The 18,830-nt window shown below is 53.4% G+C and overlaps 1 protein-coding gene across 1 annotated transcript; it reads right to left on the bottom strand.

The window, feature by feature from the left end:
- Window positions 1-2,659: 2,659 nt before the first annotated feature.
- Window positions 2,660-14,560, bottom strand: Tnip2 (TNFAIP3 interacting protein 2). Its single transcript, XM_020162739.2, has 6 exons — window positions 14,182-14,560; window positions 8,187-8,477; window positions 6,409-6,498; window positions 5,608-5,856; window positions 5,324-5,443; window positions 2,660-3,405 (listed from the first exon to the last, which is right to left on the bottom strand). The coding sequence occupies exons 1-6, from the start codon at window positions 14,446-14,448 to the stop codon at window positions 3,142-3,144; spliced, it is 1,281 nt and encodes a 426-aa protein (XP_020018328.2). The 5' UTR covers window positions 14,449-14,560; the 3' UTR covers window positions 2,660-3,141.
- Window positions 14,561-18,830: the final 4,270 nt, after the last annotated feature.

The following is an 18,830-nucleotide window of genomic DNA, read 5'->3' as shown; positions in this document are numbered from 1 at the left end:
GTAGGCGTTTCCTTCCCATATTGTAATGCGGTCAAGAAGGCCCTCGCCAGATAGTCCTGCTTGGACTTTTCCAGGTGCCAGAAGCATAAGCCTAAGAACCCTCTTTATAAAGTACATGGCCTTAGGTTGTGCGTGGTGGTGCATGGCTGTAATCCCAGCTACTCAAGAACCAGAGGATTGTGGTTTGAGGCCATCCTCGGCCAAAAAAACCAAACTGGCTGAATGCCTCATCCGAAGCTAGGTATGAGGCTGAGATCTGGAGGGTCATGTTTCTAGGACAGCTTGAGCAAGAAGCTTCATGAGACTGTCTCAGTACATCTGGGGTTGGTGGCACTCAGCTGTCATCCCAGCTATGGCACGAAGGCTAAAACAGGATGGGGACCCATCTCCAAAATATCCAGAGCAAAAATAGGTGGAGGCATGGCTCAAGTGGCAGAGCACCTGCCTAGCAAGCATGAGGCCCTGAGTTCAAACTCCAGTACTGAAAAAAAAGTACACGCCTGTAATCCCAGCTACTAGAAATGCGGCAATTCATGGCCCAGGCTGGCCATGGACAAAAGCATAAGAGACCCCATCTGAAAAATAAACTAAAGCAAGGAGCTGGGTGTGGCTCGAGTGTAGAGAGCCTGCCTGGCAAGCACAGGCCCTGACTCCAAACCCCAGTCCCACCAGATCGAGTACACAGGCTCGGACATTTATCATAGCACCACGAAATAAAGACGGACAAATTCCTACGCAGACACAGATTGCACAAGGTGACCTGAGAAGAAAAGGACCGGGCGAGCCTGTAATGACGGAGGACACTGGGGCAGTAACGCTCTGACTCCCCGGTGGCCCCAGCACTGAGCTGTGCCATCTGTTAGAGTAACACTGACTCTTCAGACACGAGAAACGGCAGGAGGGGATTCCCAACTTGTTCCATGAGACCAGTATTACCCTGCTACCAAAACCAGACAGATGTCACAAGAAAACACGCTACTGTCCTCCACACGGATGAAAACTTTCAACACTGCAGAACCAAGTCCAGCAGCATGAAAAACACCACGGCCACGAGGGATTTGCCAAAGGTGTGCAGGAGTGGCTCCAGGCCCCAGATCAGTTTAGTACATCACATCAGAGGTTCATTTCTGAGATGGTGTTACATGTATCCCAGGCTGGCCTCAAACTCACAACCTGCCTCCACCTCCAAAATGCTTGGATTACAGACATACATGACCAGGCCCAGGCTTCTTTTTGAAAAGGTTTGTCCTCACTGGATTTACTTAATATGGGATACAGAACTATTTGAGTGTTCTGTTGCTTGTGTCAACTTTTTGTCATTTGGTGGGGTGGGGGCTGTTTCCTTTTGTATTGTTTTCTTTGTGGTGCTAGGGCAGGAGCCCAGAGCCTCTCATGTGCCCTCTACCCTGACCTTCATCCCCGGCCCTTTCCCTTTCTCTCTCTCTCTCTCTCAGCTTTGTTGATCTTGCTCTCTGTTTCACTAGTTTTGTTCTTCACTGTTTCACTTTGGGTTTATCTGCAGCTCTTTCTCAGCCTCTTGATACAGATACACAATGAATTTTAACCTTTCCTTATTTCTGTTATGTGCATTTAGACCTGTAAAGCATCCCCAAATACTAATTCAGTGTTTGGTTTCTTTTCTTTTTCATATGTACTTCTTTTTAAATTTTTTTTAGATGGGGCCTCACCATGTAGCCCAGATCTCGAACTCACGATCCTCCCTCCTACCTCAGCCTCCTGAGTGCTGGGATTACAGGGGTAAAACAACACCCGTTTTTTTGTTTGTTTTTATTTTCTTGCTAGGCCTTTTTACACCCCTAGCCCTTTTTACTTTACTTTTCAAGTAGGGTCTTGAATGTTGCCTGGGCTGGCCTGGGTCACAATGCTCCTATTTATGCCTCCCTCCTGGCTGAGATCACAGGTGTGCATCCCCACACCCAGCTTTATTGAGATGGCATCTTACTAACTTTTTTCTTGGGCTGGCCTTGAACTGTAATCCTCCCAGTCTTTGCCTCCCTAGTAGCTGGGATTACAGGTGCAAGCCACCAGGCCTGATCTGTATCTTGATTTCTTGTATTTGAAGTGCATCTTTCTTTCTTGTTTGTTCTTCCTTTACTGTTGTGAAGGGTGGGGTACTTGTGGCATTTACACAGGTTCTTACACTTCGTCAAATACATCATACTAAAATTCACCTCTACTGTTCTTCATCTCCTCCTGCCCCCTGAAGTGCATCTTTCTGAACACACTGGAAGTAGGATTTTTAAGTTTCCATCCAAGCTTACCACTGTGCTCCTGTCTAAGGATGGCGTTTCCACCTTAACTCACTTCCCTAAAACTTCAGGTCTGCACTTACACGTAAACCTCAGTCCACAAGACGCCAAGAATTGGTCCAGGTTGCCTGGAGCAGAGATCAGGAGTCCAGACGTTCACCTGGCTCTGTGGAGCTGCTGCAAGTTAAAAGGCTTCCTGAAGTCTTGCGTCCCCACCAATCCTAAGGCAGCCTGCTGTCCCGGCAGCCCCCAGGCTGGGCTCACCAAGGCCCTTGGCTTGGTCATGGCAAACAGCATGGCAGCTCCTTGCTGGTTGGTCAAGCCGTGCGTGTTCTGAAACACTGCCCACCCCAGCACCTCAACCCCAAACACGGCTCTCAGAGCAGTCGCAGCACTGAGTACATTTATTATAAAAATAAGTGGTTAGAAAGTAAGTGTGCTCGGACTTCGGACACGTGACAGATGATACTACTGCAATGCAACCGTGCTCGGCGCAGATGTGTGGCCCTGCTGGCTGGGGCCGAACAGGCACCTCCCTCTGTGGAACGGGCTGGGTTCCATGGCTTCCCACAGGTCTTGCAGTAGCTGCCTGGATGGCTTGCACCTTCGACCTGACATCTTGGGAGCCCTGACTCCACGAGCCCGAGGACTGCCCCCAAGATGCTCCTGACCCAGCTCTGCCTCTAGCTCTGAAGGTGGTTCCCAGTCTGAGCCGAAGGGGGTCCAAAGTGAGCTGTCAGAGTCTCCCCACCCCATTCTGAGGACCATGGATTCCAGTAGAGTTCAAACCCCTGTTGGGAAGCTGAGTCTGAGAGCTGCCACCCTGGTCCCCAAGGCAGCTGTGCTGGGAGGTCCAGGCCACAGTGAGAGCTCACTGGCAGCACTCGGACACATGTCTGAGGAGCTCGTCACCTTGCTCATCGCTGAAACACTGCAGGCAGTGAGGGCACTGGAGGTCACCCTGACCTCTCTGGGCTGTGCTGGGGCGCCTGCCCTCTGCACAGGGCTCCAGCTGCTGGGTACCAGGCCCAGGCCTCCAGTCACCAGGCACCACACACTCCAGCCCGTCGCTCTCTAGGTACTTGGCACTTTTGCTCCCAGTGTGCATCCGACAGGGGCCTGGCTCACGGGAGTCCTGAGGAAAAGGCAAAGGTCTGTTTACCCAGGCTGTGCTGGAGGCCATGTTGTCAGCCTGGGATTCTAGTGACAAGGGATCCTCCATCTATCCACACAAGGAAGTGTTGAAGGTCCCCCACACTCCCTCAGGAACCAGGCCTGAACAGGTTCACTCCCCTTCGTGCCTGATTTGGGGGAGACCCTCTCCCAAAGGTGGCCCTGATGATACTCCCCAAGGCCACCACAGAGTGGGAGTGGCAGGCTCAGAGGAGCAGGGGAGCAGACAAACTGATCCGATCCTACTCCGCGCTTGGGTGCTGGGCACTCCGAGCCTCCGAGCCTCAGGGCCGCAGTGGCAGCCTGACACGGTCTGAACACGTGCCCCACTGAAGCTCCGCAGATGCCATGCCATCACTGCTTGTTTGGAGACGTTTTGCCGTGAGGCTCTCTGCTCTGCGTGCAGCACCACTGTCCCCGGGTGTGCCACCCTGGGGGGGCTGGCAACAGCAGGTGCTCCCAGCAGCTGAGGGGACACTGGCTACATTTGAAAGGGACTTCATGCAAAGGTCCCCATCACCACAGGAATTCTGTCCTCAGGGCTGAGCAGGAGGCCCTCGGGGAGACAGGCCTGGCCAGGTTCTGGTCAGCCCTCCGCCTGAGACCATCATCATGGCTGCACCCTCAGCAGCCCTTCATACACTCACAGGGGCCAGAAAGCCTGCAGGCAAAACCCCAGCCATGCTGGAAGATGCCCCTCTCCTGTCCAGGGCATGCGGCCTGCGGTCCTGGGGCTTGAGGAGAACCAGGACCTGGGGGCAGGGAACCACCGGTCACACACTCCATTTGGATGACAAGAAGGTTGCTGGGCTGGGTGGTGGCTCTGGGCAGGGCTGGAGGTGCCTGGTGAAGCCCTCTAGCATCCCCTTGTCAGCTTGTGGACATAGGCCCCCAACCTGTATCAGTTATACCCTGCCTAGGTATAACTGGTGCCTTTGTCCAGGCTCCACCTATGGACTTAGCCCAGAGGAGGTAAAGAAAGGGTATGTGCCATGACTCTGCACCCTTGCACAGGGGACAGTGGCCCTTCCCAAGCCACAGGAGGGTCAAGTCTAGAGTCAGCTGTGGCTAGAGAGCACCAACTCCCAGGCACCATTTCTGTCCAGTAGGAAGGACAGGCAGTTGTTTTTTTGCGGTACTGGGACTTGAACTCAGGGCCTTCACCTTGAAGCCACTCCACCAACCCTTTTTTATGATGTGCTTTTTCTAGGTAGGGTCTGCTGAACTATTTGCCTGGACTGGATTTGAAACACAATCCTCCTGCTCTCTGCCTCCTGAGTAGCTAGGATCACAAGTGTGAACCACCAGTGCCCAACAGGAAGTTCTTTAAGGGGGGGCCAAGGTGTCCCTCAGATCAGACAGTGTATGACACTAACTGGCTGAAGGAACAAACCTCTCCTGGGAATTTTGCAAAAGGTGAGTCTATCTTGGCAGAGGAGAAGAGGCCTGTGTGTCAGTCACAGCTCACACCAGGCCCCTTCAGGCCTGAGGACAGCACTGAGACGACCAGAGCTATGCAGGACCCAGGAATGCACTGGAAGATCTGACTGGACCCTGGGCCTGTGTCACACTATGTGACACAGTACCTAGGGTCCCTGCCAATAGAGAGCCTGGGGCCCAGCATGCTGTCTGGTCACATGACAATGATGCATGGGGAGGCAGGACAGCCACCTGTGTAAATGGGGCACCACACAGCCTAACAGCTGAACACAGTACCGTGGGGAAGTTTCCACGGCCACACGCTGGCCCTGGGAAAGGCGGTTCTGCCCATCACCAACCTCATCACCAGCACTCAGGGTCTTAGACACAGAAGTTCAAAATCCATGAAAAGAAAAACAAAAACACTAACGCTCAGCAAGGGAGAAACGGCCTTGCCGTACCTGCCTGTGGGACACCTGGAACAGCAAGGCAGCAACCTTGTCCTCCAGCTCTTGAATCCGGCTTTGAGCCCGCTCCCGGTCTGCCCTTTCCGAGGAGAAGTCCTCCTTGTAAGCCAGGATCTGTGCAGAGCAAGACACACTTCTGCCCAAGTGCCCGGCTCCGCCCCGCCCTCCTCTTGCTAACACCCCCCCAAGTGCCACCAAGCCCTCAGCCTGGCTTGTCCCAACCGCAGCCACTGCCCCAGGCAGCTGTATCATCAGGGCTGCCCAGAGCCCAAGGTCACCTGCTGCTCAAGCATCTGCACTCGTTCCAAGGCAGCACCCCGGGCCGTTCTCATGGCTGCCAGCTCCTGCTTCACTTCTGCACAGTCGTTCATCTTCTCTTCCAACTGCCTGTTGAGCCGGGAGATCTCCTTCCTCATCAGCTCGTTGTCAGGGGGGCCCTGCAGCCCCCTTAGCTGAACATGGAGCCCCCTCACATACTCGTCCCTGCTGGCATCATAGCGCTGCCATTTGGCATTGAGGTCTTCCACCTAAGTGGCAGAACGTGAACTCTAGCCAACACCAGCTGGGACGCTGTGATGGCATCCACAGCAGTGATCTTAAGCAGAAGTGCACTTTAAAATTTTTTCCTGTACTTCTTGGGCTAGAGCACCTACCTAGTAAGCACAAGGCCCTGAGTTCAAACTCCAATACCACCAAAAAAAAAAAAACAAAAAAACCCAAAAAATACTTCTTGGGCAGGGCATGGGGCACATGCCTGTGATCCCAGCTGCATGGAAGGCTGTGGATAGGAGGATCTTGCTCTGAGGCTAGCCCCAGGCAAAAGTACAAGACCCTATCTGAAAAATAACTAAAGCAAAGATGGCCGGGGGAGTGGCTCAAGTGTAAAGCACCTTCCTAGCAAGCACAAGGCTCTGAATTCAAACCCCGGTACTGCCAAAAACAACCAAAAACCTGTACCCCATATGGTAGCTCTTGTACTTCCTCTGCCGACCAGTGAGTTAACTGTAGGGCTATGGAGGAGGAACAGGAGAGGAGGACCCACAGCCCCGCCGGACATCAGCTTAGGGAAAGACACTCACGTGAGTCACCTTCTGTCTCAACAGCTGATTTTCTTCCTGTAACTTCTCAATGACAGCTAGGCCAGAGGCATCCCCACTTGTACTCTCTGGCTACGTAAGAAAGGAACAGGGAGACCACACGTCACACTAAGCAAGAGGAAAGGAAGCTGGGCCCGCAGGCCATCCCTGCCTCCTGCCACGCAAGGCAGCAACTGTCCATTTGTCAGAGAAGCAAAATGGAGAGAAAAGGATGTGCCAATCCCAGCTTCCTGCCCAGGCCCTCTTGCCCTGGGGACAAGCCGCAGTCTGGACAGAGGTCTCAAGGCCACATCACCTATGACACTGTCCTTGTCCCTTCCTACGCATGTGAATTGTTTGTATTTAAATATTCTAGCTGTGACATTGAAGAGATAAGCAGAGCTGTTGTAACACGTTCTCTGCACCTGAGCCCAGCCATCTACAGGCAGCAGAGAGAACCCCGCTGGGGGCCTCCCGCTGCCTGGTGTGGGCTGGCCAGGGTCCAACTTTCCTCCTTCAGAGCTCATGACACTGTCAGGTCCACAGAAAATCCAGCAACCTGAACATGGCAACCTAGAAAACCACTTCCCAAGCCAGCCCCTACCAGCAGCTGGCATGGAAACATCTCACAAAATATCATCTGTGCCCCAGGACGACCATGTGTTGAACAGCACAGGGGACGGTCAGTGACATCACTTTTGAGAATTCCCCTCGAATGACAGGAAGTGCGTGTCCTAACCCAATGTGCTGGGAAGCCCCGGTGACTCAGCTGAGTCCAGGGCTGAGAAGTGACACTGAGGTTCCCGTGCCTAGCCATTGGCTGGCACCCACCTCAGGCTGACCTGTGCTGAAAGCCGGTGGCTCACGCCTGTAGTAATCCTAGCTCTGTGGGAGGCTGAGATCAGGAGGATCAAGGCTCAAAGCCAGCCTGGGCAAGTATTTGGAAAGATCCCATCTCCAAAATAACCAGAGTAAAATGGGCTGGAGGCGTGGCTCAAGCAGTAGAGCGCCTGCTTTGCAAGCCCAAAGCCCTGAGTTTAAACCCCAGTCCACAAAATAAAAGTCCCCAAAGGGACGTCACAGTGACTCAGAGTCAGACAAGGGCTCCCACCTCCTCCCAGACGGTGCTTTCAGTTGGAATTCACCCAACTGAGTCAGAGGTTTTCAGATCAACCTTCCCAAAATCAACACTTCAGTGAAGCTGCCGGCAGCAGGATGTCCGTTTCTCCAGGACACTCAGTGCACGTGTCTAGTGGCCTCACTAAAGCCTCAGATTAGCCTGGAAAGTACCTGAGCAAAACACCCTGTTGGGACGACAGTCTCAGTCTGGCCCACCATAGGACCCGGGCAAGGGGCATCCAGCTGGCCTGTTTCATTGTCAGCTACGGCAGGCCAGGCTGCTGCCACAGTGAGCCCAAATGCTGGCTTCCGAGATGGCAGCAGCTCTGGCTCCTGCTGGTTTTAGGCCTGGACTCTGCACATGGAGCATGCACCCCTCCCTTGCAACATCACCTAGCTTTGCCTCAGTGTCCTCATGTGCCCCAACACTTGCCCTCCATCCTCAGTCTGCCTTCCCATCCTCAGTTGAGGCAAAGAGGCCAAAGTGCCATCTCCCCCCAGGTGCTTGGGGGCCGGGGAGGGTACCCAGTGTCCCGTTAGAAGTCTCTGGAAGGATGAGCTTTGCCTCACAGCTGACCCTCCGCACTGAGAACACAAGTGGGCTCTGGGTGACCACATGAATGCTAAGCAGGCATAGGGGTGTGTGGTTCCACTGTACCTACCTCCGCACGGCTCTTCTCCCCGACGTCCCCCTGCGCCTGCTGTCGCTCATCCAGACACTTGGCCAGATGCTGGCACATGTGGGCAGTGGCAGCTAGTGTCCTGCGCAGCTGGTGGGTCTCGTCGGCCAAGGAGCGGCACAGGATGTCGCTTGCAGCCCGGGCTCGTTCTTTCTCTGCCACACTCCTCCGAAGCAGAAGGACTTCCTTCTCTCGCTCATGCTGAGTCTGATTCATTAGCTGCTGCACCTCCCTCTCTTTCTCTTCCAGTCGCTCAGTAAGCCTCTCGATTTCCTAAAGAGAAGACTTAAAAGCAGTTTAGCCAGGCATGGTGGTGTATGTACACTTGTAATCCCAGCATTTGGGAGGCCGGCCTGGGCTACATAGCAAAAAGTATTAGTAGTTTAAAAATTTAAAAAATAGCCCAGGCGAAGAGCTAATGCCTGTAATTCCAGCTACTAAGGAGGCAAAGATTGGGAGGATTGTGGTTTGAGGCCAGCCCAGGCAAAAAGTTAGTGAGACCCTATATCCACAAAAAAGACAGGCACAGTGGCAGGTGCCAGTGATCCCGGCTACCTGGGAGCATAGGTAGGAGAACTGCAGTCAGAGCCCAGGTCCTGGGCAAAAGTGTGAGACCTTGAAAAATAATCTTAAGCAGGCAGGGCTGAGTGTGTGGCTCAATTGGTAGACACCTGCCTAGTATGTACAGGCTCTGAGTTCAAACCCCAGTACCACCCTAAAGAAAACAAAAGGCCTTAAAAATGACAATTTTGTGTTGTTTGTTTGAGACAAGGTCTCTCTACGCTGTCCAAATGGTCTGAACTCCTGAACTCAAGCAATCCTCCTACCTCGGCTGAGTGCTGGGACTATAGGTGTGGACCACTATGCCCAGCCATATGACCATTTCTTAAATACCTGGCCTTAAACATGCGCTTTCCCATTTTCAAAGGACCCTCCGACATGATCAGTACATGTGGGAGGTGAAGCGGGCTCAGCTAACCCACCCTACAAGTGAAGAAATAGCTTTGGGAAAGTGAGGGTGGCCCTGAGCATCTCCCAGGAGCAGGTGGCAGAAGGATCTGACCTGTTCCTGGGTCATGTACCTGCTCACTTCCCACCCAACGTGAGGAGAAACAGACAAGAACCCAGGACTGTGTCATTTGCAGGGAGACCATGCTACTGAGGCAATCCTGAATTGTTATTCTAAATCATAAAACCATGGGCACTGTTAAGAAAAAAATTCAAATATACAAAAGGAAATAAAGTGAAAAACTTAAGTTTTCCCCTCTCCTCACAGCCTCCCTGTCCCCTTCACTCTCCTGAGACAACCACGCATCTTTTAATATCTATAAGCATCTGAACTGAAACACGAGTATTTTTACACAAATGGATTACACAGCAACTGTTCATCTTGATTTTTCTGTCTTAGTAATATATCTTATTCCATAGTAGCAGAGACAAACCTGCCCCACCTCAAAAGAGAAAAAATAATTGATCAGCCAGCCATGGTGCCTCACACCTGTAATCCCAGCACTTGGGAAGCAAAGACAAGAGACTAGAGTTTGAGCCCAGCCTGGGCTACACAGCAAGTTCAAGGTCAGCCTGAACTGCACAGTGAGACCCTGTCTCAAAACACAAGGGATGGGGAGGTGCTTGCCTAGCATGTGCAAGGCCCTGGGTTTGACTGTCAACATTGCAACATAACAACAGTAATAATGATGAAATAATAGGTGGAGTCCAAGGCCAGGCATCAGCCCCACCCTGTCTCGTGACACTCCCAGCCTGACTGCGTCACTCTACACAGGTGACTCCAAGAACACTGTGGAATTCTCTTGGGGCATTTTAAGAGCTTCTCCTTTCTACCTTCTGTGGAATGAAATCTCCAGTTAGGATGGTCAGGTGAAGAAGAGTCAGGACTGGTGACCACAGGTGTGACAGTGAAAACAGGACACCTTGCTGGACACAAGCATAAACTGGGACTTTTGCTCACATTTGTTCTGCATCTGCCTTCTGCATCAGTCACATCTGTGCTACTCTCTGACCTGACAGATGCAAGCAGTCTCGGTGCTACCCTTTCCCGGCCAGGGGAGATCAATTCTTCTGAATCCATTACTTTCATCTTCCTGCTTGATGACCCTGATGACCTTGCATGAGTAGAGACAGACCTTTCGGTACTAAAGGAAGAAAAGAGTCCTGTCGCTGGCTGGGCCTCAATTCTTTTGAAGAGCAGAGGGGCTCCAGGCTCCAGGTCAAGCGTGGTACACTCCCCGGGGCCACAACCACAGGAGTTTCAACCCAGGCTGCAGGCCAGGACACCGCCCCGCATACAGAGGCACACAGCAGGACATCTGCCCAGATGGGAACCACGTAAAACACCAGGACTAGAAAAACAGTGTCAAACCCAGTCAGCTCAGGTTCTCACCGTAGGTCATTTCCACAGCACTGACCCCAAAGCCAAGAGCACAGGTATGGTTCTTGGCCGTGAATTTGTTCCCTTTAAAAACTGACCACTTGTGCTGGTGGACTGGCTCAAGCAGTAGAGCACCTGCCTAGCAAGGGTGAAACCCTGAGTTCAAGACCTAGTACCGCAAAAAAGAAAAAGAAAAGTGGCCAGAAAAACTGACCACTTTTGAAGGCATTACAAGCTGGTTGGAAAAAAAACAGCTTTTGAATGTCAGTTTACAAATAACTGGAGACTTCCCCACTGAAGCAAGGGTAGAACTGCAGGGAGGCCCTTGTGCGTGCAGAGTAGCCCTGCAAAGGGCTGCCTGACTCCTCCCCCCAGTTGCAAAAAGACCTCTGGAGCCACTGCGCTTTCAGCACTTGCTGGCTCTGAAGCTGGAGGGATTTATACTGATCACCTGGCCAAGTGCTCTGTTCAGTCAGTGACAGTTCCTAGGATGTAGCCAGGCCATCTAGAGCCGCAGCCTCACATGTACAGGCACAGCACAAGCAAGTGGGTGGCTGGCCTGACATCTCTTGGGAAGCCTGCCACTGGGACCCACAGCTCCATGGCTCTGTGCCCAGGACACAAAAGTGTGAAAAACCATGTAAATATTCGTGTGGACCTACTCAAAAATAGAAGCCTAGCCTCCTGGTCCTGTCTCTGGAGTAGTTTGCTAGGCAGCTGAAACAGAGTGCCAGAAACTGACTGGGTCAGTTCTGGAAACCAGAAGTCTAAACTCCATGTGTGGATGGACCACACCCCTTCCAGACTCAAGAATAACCCTTCCTGTCCCTTCCACTTCCAGGGGCTTCAGCAGTGTTCACATGGAAGCCTTGTTACTCCAGTCTCTGCCTGTGTATCTCCATACAGCCATTGTGTAAGGACAGCAGTCATTGGATTGGGAGCCATTGGAAGCCAGTGTGACCCATTTTAACTTATTTCATCTGCAAAAAGACCCATTTCCAAACAAAGACAACATTCCGGGTTCTGGGAGGGCATGAATTTTGGGAAACCCAGTTCAATCGAAAACTGTTCCCTTTCTCTCTCTGGTGCTGCACCCAGCTCATGGCTGTCTCTACACAGGCTCGCTGAACTCTGGCTGTACACACAGCAGCAAGATAGGCCCTGAGGAATGGGGGTAAGGAAGACTCCCTGAGCCGCTCAGCTTGCTGGGGAAGAAGGCAGATGGTAAGGGCAAGCACTAATGCGCCTATCATAAAGGCTGTCCGCTATTTCTCCAGACACAATGTGCAGAGCAGGGAAAGAGAAATGAGAAGGAAAAGGAGGCTGAAAGGCCAGGTCCAGACAGGGCCTGAAGGGTCCTGTGGTGGTGGTGGGATGAGAAATGTGCACCATTATCCCAGAGCATCTTCACTGGACTTTTGCAGTGTCACTACCCAGGCTCACACTGCGGATGAGACGGTCTCAGTTTTACTGTGGCTGTGGCTCATAGTTCTCTGGCCCTGTCACACGCTGGCCACAGCCCAGCCACAGAGGCACTGCTCAGTCCCTCCACATCTCTCAGCCTCAGTATCCTCTCTGGGAGGCCTCAGTCCTCAGTGGTCCAGAGGCCCTGCTCTAAGAGTTGGCTGGCATGGCCATCAATTATTGGGAATCTTCTTTTTTCTGGGGGGGGGGTAATTTTGAACCCAGGACCTTGAGCTTGATAGGCGCTCTACCACTTGAGCCACTCCACCAGCCCCAGTATGGCCATCAGTAAAAGTAAACCACCACCCATTTGTTTCTCCTGTGTTTTTTTGTGGTACTGGGGTTTAAACTGAGGGCCTTCACCTTGAGCCACTCCACCAGCCCTTTTTTGTGAAGGGTTTTTTCGAGATAGGATCTTGTGGAACTATTTGCCTGGGCTGGCCTTGAACCTTAATCCTCCTGGACTTTGCTACCTGAGTAGCTGGGATTATAGGCATGAGCCACCAGCACCTGGTTCTCCTGCAGTTTTAGCTCTGCCCTATAACCTCAGTGGATGCAGAGCTTCTGGGAGGGGATAAACTTACCTCTCTGTTCTTCCACAGGTTCTATGATTGACCCGAGGCTGAATTTGGGGTGAATGATAAACATATAATTGCATAAGACCCCAGATCATTAAAATGCTAATTGCAGCCGGGCACCAGGGACTATGCCTGTAACTTAGCTATTCAGGAGGCAGAGCTCAGGAGGATCAAGGTTTGAGGTCAGCCTGGGCAAACAGTTCTCGAGACCTATCTCGAAAAATACTCAACACACAAAAAAGTGCCAGTGGAGTGGCTCTAAATGGTAAGAGTGCCTGCCTAGCAAGCATGAGGCCCTGAGTTCAAACCCCAGTGCAGCCAAATAAACAAACACACAAATAGCAGGCATACACCTTGTGTGTGTGCCTCCTAACCATGTCCTTGACCACCTCGGGACTCTGCCAGCAAGAAGCCCACCATTAGATTTGGCCTTTCAACTTCTCACCTCTAAAAACATTTTCTGTTTTCCCCATAGCACTCTTCTTTTTTTTTTTTTTTGGGGGGGGGGTTGGGAGGGAGAGGGGCTTGCTGGGGATAGAGCCCTGGGTCTTGTCCATACTAGGTGCTACAACTGAGCTCCGACTCCAGTCCCTCCCCTGGTCCTCTTCATACCACCTCTAGTATGTGCTGCCCACCTTCAGTTTAATCTCCTCCACCAATTTTTGATCCAAGGTTATCAATAACCTTGGAACTGGTTTGTGAGTGTGGGGGGGGGAGGGGTATATGTTGTGTGATGTTGGGGCTTGAACCCAGGGCCTCGGACTTGCAAGGCAATCACTATGTCACAGAGCTCCATCCCCAGCCCAGAACCCATTCTCCCTAGTCCTAGCTATTACGGGAGTCTGAAGCAGAGAATGAAAAAGTTGCATTTGGTCTAACACATCCCACTGACCCATCGGGAACCATTCAAGGTGCGGTCCCATCATTTATTTTATAGGGACTAGATTCTGGGCCATAACTGGACTCTTCTGTCACATGTAAAGGGTCGGGGTGGGTTTTCTCACTGTCTGCAGCTCAGGGTGAACACAGGCGTACTGTCTGCCTGGACGCTGACCCCTACAGAGCCCGCTGCACGGCAGCACCTGCTGGGAGTTTGCTTCTTTATGCTGACCTTGACCTCCAGAGGCCCTTCCGCATCGGAGACCCCCCGGCGATTATGGAAATGCTATGTTGCTTGGTGTTCCTAATGCTACAGATTTGGTCACCCGAAGCCTCGTGTCCCTTCCTTCTTTCCTTGATTTTTCAGAGAGCTGTGAGAATTCTCCCAAACGTTTGGGGTCTTCCACACAAGAGCAGCACCGTCACTCTACTTCTGACCACCAGCGACACGGAGAGGAGAAAGTCACCGGACACCGCGGGCACGGGCCTCACCTCCAGCATAAGGCTGAAGAGCCACTAGCCAAGGACACCAGGTGAGGACTGCACGGAACCCCACAACACAACACGGGTCCACCGCCCAGGACCCCCGCACTCACTGTCCACACATGTCCCCTGGAAACCCCCAAAGCGCAACGCCCGCCCGCGCCCCCACAGCCCCCCGCGTCACCTGGCGCAGCTGGGCCTGGGCGGCGCCGCCCTCCTGGCGCCGCAGCTGCTCCCGGAAGCGCGCCACCTGCTCCAGCAGCGCGTCCACGAGCGACGGCGCCGTGTCCCCTTCGAGCGCCGCCAGGCGGGCGCGCAGACGCGCGATGAGGGCGTCGCGGGTGGCCAGCTGGTCCTGAAGGCACCGCAGCTGCTGACCGGCCTCGTGGTACAGGCCACAGAGCGTGGCGGCCCCGTCCCGTCCACGCGACCCCAAGTCCCGGGACGACATGGCCGCGAGCCTGCCCAGGGACGGGGCGCGGGGCAGCAGCCGGCGACTTCCTCGCGCCGCCCGCGGTCCAGCCGGCCTTCCCGGAACTCTTCCCGGCCCTGCTCACCGCCGGCCCCGCCCACCGCCGAGAGTCCCCGCCCCCGGAGCCAGCCCCGCCCACTGCCGGGAGCCAGGCTCCGCCCCCGCCCACCGTCAGCCCCGCCCCCCGCCGAGTCCCCACCCGCTGCCGGGAGCCAGACTCCGCCCCCGCCCGCAACAGGCCCTGTCCACGGCGCAGCCGACCCCGCCCCTGTCGCAAGCCCCGCCCCTCCCATCCTGACAGTCTCGCCCGGTCCCTGTGAAAAGTCTCCTGGCTTCTCTGCGCACCTCGCAAGGCTCATTCCAGCTGCCCTGCTCCCGCATCTGCAGAGTTGTGGGGGAATGAGACCAGGTCAGTGGCCAGGGATTGGGGTCCATCAGCCTCCGGTGCAGCTACTGATGGGAGGCAAAGGAGTCAAACGACCTCCATGTATTGGACCTGACTCCACCCGCTGAGCCGCAAACCACTTTTCAAGTGCTGACCTCCCACATCGAGGAGGAGCGAGGCCCTAGCCCTGGCCCGTAAGGTTGCAAGTATGGGCGGGACGACCTTAGTGCTCGAAGCTGTTTTTTGTTTGTTTGTTTGTTTGTTTCGGTATTGGGGCTTGAACTCAGGACCTACACCTTGAGCCACTCCACCAGCCCTTTTTTGTGAATGGTTTTGTCGAGAACTGTGAGCTGACCTCAAACCGCGATCCTCCTGATCTCAGCCTCCTGAGTAGCTAGGATTACAGGCGTGAGCCGCCAGCACCCAGCTGTTCCTGGAGCATAGGGCACAAGGGAGCTGGCTCTCTCCCACCCTCTTTCTCCATCCCCCTCCTTTTCCCATGGCTGAGTCTCCACACAGTGATCCCCAGCTCACTGGGGCTCTGTGCTAGGGGTCTGGTGGGGTATCTTCCATGGGTGTGGGTGTGGGGAGGGGTGTCCTCCTCCCCTCCTCCACCCAGTTCCCTGGGTACAGGCAGCCATCTTGACTTTTCCCCTTAGTGTGATCCACAGTTAAGCTTGGGCTGAGCCTGTAAAACACAAACTTTTAGTATCAGCCTACAACCAAAGCAGCCCTAGCCAAGTGTTTATGGAATGGGTTTGGGAGTGGGGCAGCCCTGGCTCTCCTATGGAAGACTCTTTCATACCCATCAAAGCCAGACTTCCTTTAGGGGGGCGGGGATCAGAGAAGGTGCTGTGGGAACTAGAGAATGGGAGGCATATGAAATGATTGCCCAGCCCGGTCCTGGTGGCTAAGGCATATGGAATTCTGATGGGCTGAGGCAGTAATGGGAAAACAGAGGCACCTGGATCCCGATCTGTTAGGGTGGGCTTAGACTACTGCTATTGCCGTAACAGGGGCAGGTCATCCGAGGGCCCTTAAGCCAGTTTCTCAACTGCAGAATAGGCTTCAAACAATCCACAGGCTCTCATCCAACACTCACCAGGCCTTATGTGCTTTGGAGAGCAGAATCTTTGGATTCTAGCTAGGTATGTACAATTAAGATAGCCAGATTCCAAAAAGGATCCCCTCTTTCCAACATCTACACTCCTGTGCAGTCCTGTCAAAAATATCAGATGAGGCCTGACTTGTGTAGCCAAGAGGACACTGCTGGAATGATGGGGTGTGACTTCTACAGTGAGGTCCTGAGAGAGTCATGGTTTACTGCCTTGCCCAACTTGCCACTATGGTGGAGTAGCCACCTTGGAACAGGATCCTCTGGCCCCAGTGAGGCTTTCTTTGTTTTGTTTTGTTTTGTTTTTGCAGTACTGGGGTTTGAACTCAGGGTCTACACTTTGAGCCACTCCACCAGCCTGTTTTTGTGATTTTTTTTTTTTTCAAGATGGGGTCTCATGAACTGTTTTGCCTGAGCTGGCTTCAAACCACGGTCCTCCCTCCTGAGTAGCTAGGATCACAGGCCTGAGCCACCAGCACCCAGTGAAACCTTTGAAGGCTGCAGTCCCAGCCACACTGACTCCAACCCCAGAGGATACCCCAAGCCAAACCTCCAGCTAAACTGCTCCCGAGCTCCTGGCCAACGGAAGCTGTGCGAGAAAACAAACGCTCAGTGTTGTTGTAAGCTGCTAACACTTGGGACCCACAGCGACAGAGTACAAACAACTGAAATACGACCTAGGGCCCTCACTGGGACATGGTAGAGCACCCCAAAACCAGATACATCAAAGTTTCTGCAAAGACAGTGCAGCGACCATTCAAGCATGGTAAGACAAGGTTTGAGTCAGATATTGCACCAGCTTTAAGAAAAACATTTTGGATTTCTGAGCTTTGGGGATTTCAGAATTGTAAATGAGGGATTGCAAAAATCGCCTCCCTTCTAGGGAGTTATGCCTTTGACTTAAATTCAGCTGTTGGATCAGGCCGTGGGAATTCACAGGAAAACATATAATGGCAGAAATGGGAACTCCTCTTCAAGTAAGAATAGCTGCCAGTTAAGGAAACATTGTTTAAGGAAAGTAAGAAGAAAAATTGTGTAAGGAAGCACACAAGGAAGGAGGAGAAATAGAGGAACCTGCCTCAAAGAGTGCAACTAGATGAGCTGGCCATGGCAGCACATGCCTGGAATCCCAGCACTAGGAAAGCTGAGGAAGGAGAATCTTGAGTTCAAGGCCACCTTGGGTTACATAGAGATACCCTGACTCAGAAAAGAAAGGGCTGGGAATTAGGAGATGACATCTCTGCTGCAATGTGTGGGATGAGAAGGAGTCAAGCACTTGAGTTCCCGGGAGAGGGAGCCTGTGCAAAGAAAGGTGATCCAGGGGGTGAGTGTGGCTGGAGGGGAGGTGGGGTGAGGGCAGAGCAAGAGGCTCCAGGCCCTCCATAGAGGCTGGGTTTCATTCCCAGAGCACTGAGGAGCCTTGGGACTTGAGACAGGTGACCAGGTGGAGCTAGCGGAGGTGGATAGGCCAGTGCCCCAACTCTGGTTTATCTGCTGATAGTAAGCTGCCAGTCTGAGTTCTCCGAAGGACTACTTCCTCTGGCCTTTCACTTCAGGACCCTTGGGGACCTGTACCTTTGCCTACCATCCCCCCCCTTCTATCTCAATGCTGAGACTGCAGTCCTTGCCCTGTGACCACACACACACACACACACACACACACACACACACACACACACCTCTGCTGTACTTTCACCACCCACAGAGCCAGAGAGCCTCCATTCCTCAAGGGTGGATAGGGGCCTTCCGGGTGAATGTCCACAAGGGGGCAATGTGCCCTCACAGGCTTGGGGACCAGAACCTCAGGCAGGACTCCCCAGTGTGCACCAATCACACCTGTCCCACCACTTAGCACACAGCCTAGGGGTCTCTTCCCTGAACCTGAGGCGCCCGGGACCCCATCACTGAACACTAGATACCTATGCATCATGACAAGTGTGCCTCTGTCCACACACTGCCTCCCACCCCCACAGGAGTGTCCAGGTGGGCGAGAGAGCAGCGCTCATGGGTCCCTGACCACAGTGGGGTCCTTGGGAGAGCGAGTCAGTGTTAATTCATCTTCATAATAATGACCCTTGTCCTTCCCCCTGCTCAGACCCTCTTCTGGCCTTCCTCTGACCTCTGCTTTCCCTATGGGGCGAAGGGGGTAGACATAGCCTAGGGAATGTGCCCACCAGACCCTGTGCCCCATGTGTAGACCACACTTTCGGGCCAGGTCCCCAGCTCTGTCCTGCTGAGGGCAGGACACACTACTGGTATGTGTAGCCCTCGTATGCTCAGTGGCGGGCCAGGGTAGACACCTGTAAGGGAGAGGCTCCAGGTGTAGGAACAAGGGCCAGAACCCAACTCCAGCCATGTTTAGATCTACACAAAGAACTCAGGCGAGTCCAAGACAGCGAGTCCAGATTGGGCCTTCCAGGATGCTGCAAGGTTACGGAACAGGAAGAGAGCTTGTTTAATTCGCGCAGCTCTGGCATATTGCAGACGCCAGTCTATGTGGTAGACATTCGTACACACGGTACATGCTGCTGAGATTGCATCTGACCCTTCCTCCCCAGCTGTGATGCTCTCTTTGTGGTGCTAGGGATTGAGCCCAGGGCCTCAGGCATGCTAGGCAAGCGCCCTTCCTCTTGAGCCAGGCCCCAGCCCTTTCCCTTCCTTGAGGATGCCTCAGAGAACATCCCGACGATGTTTTTGCTCTCCTGACTCAGTCATTGCTGAACTAAGGGGGATAAAAGAGTATGAGAAATTCCTGCCCAGTCCTGATGGGCCCCGCTCTGTCTCACTGGTTGAATGGTTTTGGAACCTTCTGGCGGGCTAAGAGAGGTGGTGGCACTAGGACAGGAATCCAGCTCCGTGGAG

The sequence above is a fragment of the Castor canadensis genome, chromosome 9 (assembly GCF_047511655.1).
Source record: "Castor canadensis chromosome 9, mCasCan1.hap1v2, whole genome shotgun sequence".
Lineage (NCBI taxonomy): Eukaryota > Metazoa > Chordata > Mammalia > Rodentia > Castoridae > Castor > Castor canadensis.
This window is presented reverse-complemented; position numbering and strand designations above follow the sequence as displayed.